This window comes from Tetrao urogallus (genome assembly GCF_951394365.1).
Source record: "Tetrao urogallus genome assembly, chromosome: Z".
NCBI classification, from domain to species: domain Eukaryota; kingdom Metazoa; phylum Chordata; class Aves; order Galliformes; family Phasianidae; genus Tetrao; species Tetrao urogallus.
The window spans coordinates 25,441,380-25,451,642 of NC_136816.1; the positions used below are offsets into that span (position 1 = coordinate 25,441,380).

The 10,263-nt window shown below is 43.2% G+C and overlaps 1 protein-coding gene across 1 annotated transcript; it reads left to right on the forward strand.

Moving 5' to 3' along the window:
* Positions 1-2,363: 2,363 nt before the first annotated feature.
* Positions 2,364-7,501, forward strand: STARD4 (StAR related lipid transfer domain containing 4; the record flags this gene model as incomplete). Its single annotated transcript, XM_079548086.1, has 5 exons — positions 2,364-2,468; positions 3,371-3,420; positions 4,996-5,122; positions 5,670-5,784; positions 7,275-7,501. The coding sequence occupies 5 exons, from the start codon at positions 2,364-2,366 to the stop codon at positions 7,499-7,501; spliced, it is 624 nt and encodes a 207-aa protein (XP_079404212.1).
* Positions 7,502-10,263: the final 2,762 nt, after the last annotated feature.

The following is a 10,263-nucleotide window of genomic DNA, read 5'->3' on the forward strand; positions in this document are numbered from 1 at the left end:
TTTCTGCCATCTTGTGGTTTAACCACAAACACTCTTTTTCTTTTTTTTTTTCTTTTTTTTTTTTTTTAAAGCTAGAATTTCTATTTTGTGAAGAGATTGGGTTGTTGTTTTGTTTTTTAAATATTATCCAGCCTAGACGAATAATGATCCTGACCAGCACCCACTGTCACTTCTCAAACTCATGGCACTGCAGTTTACAACTGCACGGACATGAAATCCAATGACTTTTTCTTACAATTTGACCTAACAGAAATGCAACCTGTCTAACAACCATATAAATGATTAGCCATTCTGATTTCCACAAACTCCCCTTTGACTCACATCTAGCTTGACTCAGTGACATTCTTAACCAGTCATATTTCTTATATAACTATATCTGCTTTGAGTATGTGAGAAATGAGATGAATTGCAGACTATCTACCTCATTAGAATAGAGCCAAATGCTATCAGGACTACATCAGTAAAATATGGAAATCATTTAGCTCTATTTTTGCCTACCTGGAAAGTTGCATCTGTATACGTATGAATGGTAAGAAGCCACTCTAAGCCTTTTGGGTTTTGCATTTACAAGGAATGGTCGAGACAGATAATTTAATACAGATTTTAAGCAAATAAAAATGAAATTTTATTGTTACTTTCATTACATGTGTGCCTGCATCAAAAAAAAAAAAAAAAAAGAACATTTCCTTTCCATCACTGTCTAATAGCAGAGTAGCAGCACAATGTACATTTCCGTGAATACACACAAAGAAGAATTCAAATAACTGTCTCAAGGTCAGACGTGAAGAATATTAGAGGTTTTCACAAAAGTATTTTGCTGAGGCTAATTGACAGCATTGCAGGAATTATGAGCTGTCTGGCTATGAGGAACAGCTCCAGTGGTTGATGTGCTTGTCTAACAGCAAAATTAAGTTTTGTTTTCTTCATGCTTCTGAACATTTCTGTGGAAAAAAAACTTTTTCTCCGCTCTGGATTAAAAAGAGCCTCCTAATAGAGACTGCAGGTGAATTGGATTTAGTAGTCTGTGTGACATTTAGTGCTTGAATAGAATCTGTGCATGTTTTCAGCAAGAAACAAACTTTAAGATGTTAAGGTTTCATTGGCTGATGTTCTGTGGTGAAGGGTCTGGACGGGAAGATGCATAAGGAGTGGCTAAGGTCCCTGGGTGCGTTCAGCCCAGAGCAGAGGAGCTGAGGGGAGGCCTGATGGCGGCTGCAGCTCTGCACAGGGAGCAGAGGAGCAGCGCCGAACTCCGCTCTGTGTGACAGCGACAGAGCCCGAGGGAACGGCATGGAGCCAAGGGAGGGGCAGCTGGGGGTGCTAGGGAATGGGTTCTGCACCACAGGGCGGGGGGCATGGGATGGGCTGCACAGGGAGGTGGGCAAGGCCCCTGTGCTGGAGTTCTAAGTTTGTTCGGACTAAACAGTCAGACATAGTGTCTGAATGTTGCATGGTGCCGCACGGACTCACGGGCAGGATTTGATGATCATTGTGGTCCCTTCCCACTTGTGATCTGTGATTCTGTGATCTAGCAGTGCCAATGGACCCAGTCCAACCAAACCACTCAGCTGTGCCGAGCCCCTACACGGAATGACTAATCCATGACAAGGTGACACACTTCCACTAATTTGGTTTTGTTCAAAAATCGCCGTTTTCCAATAAAAACATGCCATTCCTTCACCCAAAAGTTGACTAAGCCAGGCGGGCACGCTCACACCGGCAATTCAAACCAAGCAGCAGCCCGCAAGGAAGCGGAGCCCTACCTACAATCCCGCGCGCAGCCGGCGGCCCCAAGGCACCACCCTCACAGCGCGCTGACTGGCAGGAGCCGGACGGAATACGTCTCTCCTCCGCCCAATCAAAGCACGTGCCTGCCCCGCGGCAGCCTACGGGGAGCCGCCCTGCAGCCTCCAGCTGGTGATGGCGCCCCGGCGGCACGTCGCGCGATACGAGCTGATAGGCACGGTGGGCAGGGACTGAGCCGGTCACGCTCCCTCGTTCTCTTCCCTTCCCCACGCAGAACCGCATTCTCTGCCGAGGCGGGCAGCGTCGCCATTGGCCGCGCAGGAAACCTACTGCGTTCTCATTGGCTGCCGGCATCGGCCGATTGGGCCGCGGAACGGAGCCGCCGGGCCGCCCGCCGGAGCTGGGAGGGAGCGAGGTGCGGACCGTGGCGGTATCCGCGGGTGAGCGGAGCAGGGCTGGCGGCGGGACGGCGCGGCAGGGTCGGGGCTGGCACTGCGCTGAGTGCGGGGGACGGCTGGTGGGGGCAGGTAGAAGGCAGGCACAGAGCCTGCGGGTCTGGGCGGTGGGGTGCCCGGTGGCAATGTGTGGGGCCGTGTGTTTGCACAGGAAGAGCGCCGATGGACCTGCTGCCGGACCCCGCGCCCCTGGCTACCAGGCTGAAGAACACTCTGCTCCGCTACCACGGCATCGCCGACAGCGAGTGGCGGTTCGCCAGGAAAACTGTGAGTGGTGCAGCGGCCCCTCCCGTGTCTGCTAGCCGGTGTAGGTCATGTAGATGTGTAACAGTTGTGCTCTGGCATTCGGTTTAGCTGTTTGATAAGCTTATTGTCATCAACTTTTATCTTTTCCCTTTTATAACAAAACTTTTGGTTGTTCTTATATTTTATTTTCCCTTGTTAGCGTTGGTAAGAGGTGAAGTGTTCCAAATATGACTTGATTATTTACTAAAGTAACAAATTCAGTGGCTTCAAAAGGAGGAACAGAGCACCTAAGCCTCTCATAATCACAGAATGGTTTGGGTTGGAAGGGACCTTAAAAATCACCTAGTTCCCCATTGCCCAGAGCCTCATCCAGCCAGGCCTGAACACCTCCAGGGATAGAGCACCCACAACTTCTCTGGGTAGCCCATGCTAGCACCTCACCACCCTCTGAAGAAAGAATTTCCTCCTGGTATCTAATCTGAATCTCCCAGCTTTTAGTTTAAAGCCTTACTCTCTTGTCCTATTAATATGGTCTCTGACAGAGTCACTCCCTAACCTTCCTCTCAGTCTCCTGTAAGTACTGGAAGGCTGCAATGAAGTTGCCCCAGAGCCTCCTTCCTCCAGGCTGAACAAGCCCACCTCCATCATCCTGTCTTCATAGAAGAGATGCTCAACCTCTCAGATAGTCTTCAAGGCTCTCCTCTGGATCCGTTTTGGGCCAAGAGCTGGGTGCTGTACTTGACATGAGGCCTCACGAGGGCAGACCAGAGGAGGACAATCACCTTCCTGGTGCTGCTGGCCACCCCCTTTTTGAAGCAGCCCAGAATACAGTTGGTCTTCTGGATAAATTGAGGCATTTTTTGTGTACATCTTGGAAGGGTTTGTAAATTACTATTAACATAATAGCTTTAATTTTCTTCCAGAAAGATGCAGTGGTGTGGCGTAAACCATCAGAAGAATTCAGCGGATACCTGTAAGTACACTTGCCGAGATGGTGAATTTTTAAGATTCCCCAAATATACTTAGTATTTTAGAAATGATGGCTGTGAACAAATTACACAGATTTTCTGCAGGAGCAGCTAAGTAAATTATCTACTGTGCCTTGTTGTCTTGTAAAGACCTATGCTGTTTCTTTTTAGTGTTATATTTTGATGTTTCATGCTTGTTCAGAATAATGAATAATCAAAACTGTGTCTAGAATAATGAATAATCAAAACTATGGAGCACACCACAAAGCTCCCACTGGCTGATGTGCACACTGGGAAGTACCCAGGCATTTTTTGAAAAGACAGTCTGCAAACCATGCAATCACATACAGGTTTGGTAGGTCTGCAGCATTGTTGAGTGACAACACGGACAGTGTTTGTACACTCTTACTGGCTATGAAACTGATAGAACAAAATATCAAGCTTGTGGCTGTGGGAGAGGTGTATGACACAGAGCCTTCCTGTGACTTTATCAGTGGTTTTGTAGTTATTTGCAGATAGAAGTATTTAGTAGAAAACAACAATCTGAAGAAATGGAAAGTGCTGTGAAAAGATAATGTTTGAAAAGAATGTCAAGGACTGATACATTCTAGGTACTCTGTTCTGGTAAATTTGTTAAGGGTTGATGGTACTAGGTACACAGTGTCTACTGACCCTGTACAGAGCACCAGCACACTGTCAACACCAGGTTGTGTAACTTGAACGACTGCCAACAGGGGAGTGGCTGCTATATGCAAGTGAGTGCAGGGTTGTGTATAAACCTGATTAAGAAAGAACACTTTGAAGAACTTTTCCAAATGCAAAACTGGAAGGCAATGACCTTTTAATATGGTCCTCCGAAGAAAAAACAGCTGAGGTTGGCTTCATCCAGGTAACTGTGAGTGGAAAGGGATGAACTGCGCAAGTAAATAAATCAGTGAGTTGTGACACTAGTTACCTACAATTGAAAAGAGCTGCTCAATGGATAAGAGGTGTTTTGAAAATAATGACTGTGATCAATTCCATCCCCTCAGGAGCTTAAAACCCAGTAACTCTGGTAACCAAAACATCTGTTGTCTACTTAAAATACAACAAATAAACATTCTGCAGTGTCTTACACCAAATTATTTGGTACTGTGGTAGGCTACAAAGCAGAATGTAGTTTATCTTCATCTTGATTCTATTACCATTACTTCTACTTTATGAAAACTATTTTTCCCATTGTATTCTGCTCTCATTTTTGTTGTTGTTGTTAGTTTTACTTTTCCCTGGTAGACTCCCTTGTTCTCCTTTCAAGAGCAGCAGAAAAACATGTTACAGGAAACATGACAGTTCTTCTGATTTGCAATTTAAGAGATATAGATTATAGCGTAAGGGTATTACTCTCATAATAATATTTATTGCAAAAAAAAAAAAACAAACAGATGCATTCTCAGATCTTTCCTGTACTACCTTTCTAATGCACTTATCCACTGACTATAAAGTTCCAGGTACCAAGGTATTCTAGTAAATATGCTGTTGCAGATTAATGGAATACTTGATAAAAATTAATCTCTTTTAAGTATAAACTTACATTTCTCTAGGTACAAAGCTCAAGGAGTGGTGGAAGATGTTACTAACAGAATAGTGGATCATATTCGTCCTGGACCTTACAGGCTTGACTGGGACAGCTTAATGACTACAATGGACATCGTGGAAATGTTTGAAGAGGTAAAGAGTTGTTTAGATTCTGAAGGGAAGTGCCTGTAGACTCATGTGAATCTAACATTCAGAAGAGCAGTTGTTTCAGTAAGTACTGAGTCTTCCATGCTTATTTATCTGCATGGGTAGTGTATATACATGCTGTGGGTAACCTTGCATGAGGCTTTATGTCTGCTGAGAGTGGTCTCGCAATTTGTTCATGGTCCTTTTGGACTTCCTAGGTAGTGGGAAAGCCATATAAAATATACATGGCTTTTAGTTTCCAGGTGTGACTACAGTTCTGTAACTACAGTCAGTCAGGATTAAAGGTACCATATGTTCTCAGTCTCTGCAGCTGCAGATGGCAAGTCCCGGCGAACTTCAGTGTTTAGACTAAAAGCAGCACCTTCTTTATACCTCACTGAAGTTGTCTGGAGAGCATGTGATTGATAGAAGCTGCCATCTCTGTGGAAAAGGCTAGCTGCTGACAAGTTTGAATGCAGTGTCATTTATTAAACTAAGATGCTTTTGTTTTGTTTCTCTCATTCTTTCACTCAACACTCTTTCACTCAACAAGAACTGCTGTGTGATGCGCTACACCACTGCTGGACAGCTCTGGAACATCATAGCACCAAGGGAGTTTGTTGATTTTTCTTACACCACAAGCTATGAAGATGGGCTTCTGTCATGTGGTAAGGTACCACTCAACTCTGCTTAATTCTTAACAATGGCTGCTTGGCTTAAGATACAATTTGAATTAATAATGGTTCTGCAGTACCATGGGGGTTGGACTTGATGATCTCTGGAGGTTCCTTCCAACCCCTACAATTCTGTGATTCTGTGAACAGCCCTTCCCTTATCTACCAGACTGATCACCCAGTCATAGAAGGAGATGAGGTTGGTCAAGCACGACCTGCCTTTCATGAACTCGTGCTGGCGGGGCCTGATCCCCTGGACACCACGCACATGCCGTGCAATCTCATCCAAGATGATTTGCTCCATACTTTCCCTAGTACCAAGGTCAGGCTAACAGGCCTACAGTTCCCCTGATCCTCCTTATGGCCCTTCTTGAAGATGGGAGTCATAGCAAGCCTCCAATCCTCCGGGACCTCTCCAGTTAACCAGGAGCGCTGATAGATGGCTGAGAGGGGCTCAGCAATCACCCCCGCCAGCTCCCTCAGCACCTAAGGGTGCAGCCCATCCGGTCCCATGGACTTGTGACAGTCCAGACGGAGGAGCAGCTCTCTGACCTGCAGCCACCTGAATTGCAGGAGGCATATTCTGTGCAGCGTCCCAGACTTCCAGATCAGGACATAAAAAGCCCAGAGGATGACTGATCTGGCTATTAAAGGCAGATGTAAAGAAGGCATTGAGGATCTCAGCCCTCTCCTTGTCCTCAGTGGCCACATTCCCTGCTGCATCAAGTGTAGGATAAGAATTATCTTTGGTTCTTCTTTTGCCATTGATATGTTTATGAAAGGATTTTTTATTGTCTTTTACTGCAGAGGCCAACCTGAGTTCAGGTTGGGCTTTTGCCTTCCTAACTTTCTCCCTGCATACCTTAGCTACTTTGTAATCTCCCCAAGTAGTCTGTCCCTTCTGCCAGAGGACGTAGACCCTCTTTTTCTCCCTGAGTCTTAACTCAGTTCTGAGTAGTTCCCAGCTCATCCACACCTGTCATCTTCCCCCACGGCTCGCCTTACGGCATTCAGGGACAGCCTGTTCTTGCGCCTTTAAGATTTCCGTTTTGAGAAACATCTAGCTTCCTGGGCCCCCTTACCCTTGAGAAGTGACTCCCAAGGGACCTGCGCTACAAGTGCCCTGAACAGATCAAAGTCCGCTCTCTGAAAGTTCAAGAAGGTAGTTTTTTGACATCTCCAAGAATGGAGAATTCTACAATTCCATGGTCGCTCTGTCCAAGACGGTCCCCAACCTTCACTTCTCCCACCAGTCCTTCTCTGTTAGCGAAGACCAGGTCCAGCAGGGCACCACCCCTGGTAGGCTCTCCTACCAGTTGCGTAAGGAAGCTGTCTTCCACACAGTCTAGAAACCTCATGGACTGCTTCCTCTGCAAAGTACTTCTAAATTCTCCAAGTAGAAAAAGGAGTTGCTATGAAATAACACTGTATCTCTATTTGTCTCGAATTCAAATTTTCCCTTTTTTGTTTGTTTTCCATGACAGGTATAAGCCTTAACTACGGAGAGGTGAGACCTAATTTTGTCCGTGGATTCAATCACCCGTGTGGCTGGTTCTGCGTCCCTCTTAAGGACTGTCCTAGCCACAGCCTTTTGACGGGCTATATTCAGACCGAACTGCGAGGGATGCTACCTCAGTCTGCAGTAGACACTGCCATGGCTAGTACCCTGGCCAATTTCTACTCTGACCTCAAAAAGGCACTGAAATCATAAACAAAAACTGACTTAGAAGCCCATGCATTTCTTGCAATCAAATTATATTGATTAGTTTAACATAGGTTAACTACTGAACGCAAAGGTGAATAACATTGTTCCTGAATGATTCCTGAACCTGTGTGTAGAGGGATCCAGACAACTTTTATATCATACTTAGAATACATTCCTATTTCACAGCACAAGATCTTTTTTCCTGCTTAGCACACTGCAGCTGTGTGAGTACTCTGAACCTAAACATCCCTTACTTCCTTAGGTGGAAAACAGAAAATGTAAATGTAAATTTGAAAAGTTGATCAGAAACTTGGCTCTCAACAGCAGTACAGAGAGTAGAGTGCTCAGGATTTTGTGTGTGCACATTGCTGTACAGACAGCAGCTCATAGGAGATGCAATTTATATATATATATATATATATATATATATGTATATGTATGTATATATATGTATGTATGTATATATATGTATGTATGTATATATATATGTTTACATTAAGTTTTTAATTTATGTAGTTTGTACCTTTAATGCATCTTTAATTTCTGTGTTAATTTGCTTTGCTTTATCATTGAGATGGTCCGAAGCCATACTGTTAAACAGTACTATTCATAAGAAAGCTATTTGCTCATGTTAGCAAATGAAGTATTTATTATCGGCATTTCTTTAATGTTGTAACTGCAGATTGTTAACTGTTGTGTATAATAGTCTCAGTGCTTAGATAAAGAAATGCCCTTACAGCTGATCCAAAGCTAGTGTAAGTCATGAGGTGTCTTTCCCTAGTTTTTAGTGGACTTTTAATCACACATGTAGTTGTTAAAATAGCAAAAAATAGCAAACCTGCAATGGTTCCTTTATAGTACTTGGCACTTATAAATAGTTGTTTTTACTAAGTTTTGCGTGGAATTGTGTTTTCTAGCTTAAGTTTTGTCTTCCTTAGCTGAAAACCCTACAGATACTAAAACTACAGATAGTATCATTAAGTTGCTTAGGCATAGGCTTTGGAGCAGAGCAGCACAGACTACCAACATCATGGAACAGTACAGTAGAGTTTTCTGTTGAAATTTCTAATAAGTGAACTAAGCATCTTAAAATATGGCTGACTGAATGTCAAAAATACAAGCTATAGGTAAGCTCAGAGCCACAGGAAGATGGAGGGTCATGTTTTTAAGGATACTTAACCACCAAGTGATTCTGATAGGCGTGGGGACTTTGGAAAGCCTACTGTCTGTGCTGCTAGGTCCTTAGATCTGTTTAAAACCTGACACTGAGCATTCATTGTTGGTATGCATCCATTTCTCAGTTGAGATTGTAATTTTCCCTGTACTTTACCAGTGCAAGCGTAGCTGTGTTGTAGTTTGGGAAGATACCTTGTAGCCTAGTGTTTTGGGGCCAGTAATACAATTAGTACAATTAGTAGTACAATACAGTTTTGGTAGTGGACTCTAAGGAAAATGCATTCACATGGTAGATGTTCCCCTGGAATATTGGCTCTTTGGGCGTTAGCCACTGCAAAAAAAAGAAAAAAGAAAAAAGACACCAAGTAGTAAGAATTTTTCAAGTCTGCTTTATGTGTTAAGGTATACAGCACTGTTTAAAATGCTTACAGATGATGACATGAAACAGCCTTTGTTGTCTTAACAAAGAATTCACTTCTCTGTGGGGTTTTGTGTGTTCTTCTGTTCCTTTTAAACTCCTTGGTTAGTCTTCCTGTCTTTCCTGTCTTCTTTGTTTCCCTCACAGCCTGGAAATTCAGAGGGTGCTCTTTTACCACCAATCATACTGAGTAATCACTTTCCCTGGGTGCTAGAGTGTGCTGCTTTCTAGTGGTACTGATAATTGAGTAAGAAAGCCCTAGCAATACTGCTCTGTGGCATGAGTGCTGACATGATTACAGAGGAAGCTGTGTGTATGGTGTACTGTATTTGTTTTTCCCAATTACATAGGCTACATAGATAGTCATTGATCTGCATATTCATTATATTTTTTTAAGGCTTCAGGTACTAATTGAGGGGTTGTGATACAGATATATGTCAGTGTCTTCATAAAGAGCTCAGTTTAAACCTACAGAAGCACTTCACTGCTGGAGAAGCAAGTCAAAAGGAGCATGAGACACTTGTAGACATGAGGATGATGTTTGCAGAGCACTAGATGCTGTAGAAAAGATCACAAGGTCCCTATTCAGATACCCTGTTTAAGGACTCTTGCATCTCTATAGAGTTATCCAGCCTTATTTGTATGAGGTAAAATGGCCTTTTAAGCTTTCAGATGAAGATAGGCTGATGAAGCACAGAGCAGACAAAGAAAGAAGACTTGTAAGAAAATTCTTGGAATATTTTAATATTTGATGATGTTTTTTAATATACATGCATGTTTCTTTTTTATCAGCAGAGTTGTTTTCAGTATGAGGCCAAGGAATGGAAAGATGTAGTGAATGAGGACAAATATCTGAAAGCCAAATGGGCCTTTTATTTTGCATTATGATGCATTATAATTTGTTGTTTAAAAACCAAGTAAACTGGCTTTGTGTGTTTCAATAGATGTAGTCTATTGTTTCTGACAATGAGTCTGAATGTTCAAGTGAATAACAACAGAGACTACAGGAGGCAGAGACCAGAGACAGATCTTTTTATGTCAGCATGATACAGTTCTACAGTTTTCAGATGAGGAAAATACATGGAAGGTGCCAGCAAACCTTAAGGATTTATTTTGGATATTCTCTTGATTCTAAAAATTTTCTAGTTTAAGAGTGCAATGATGGACAGTATGC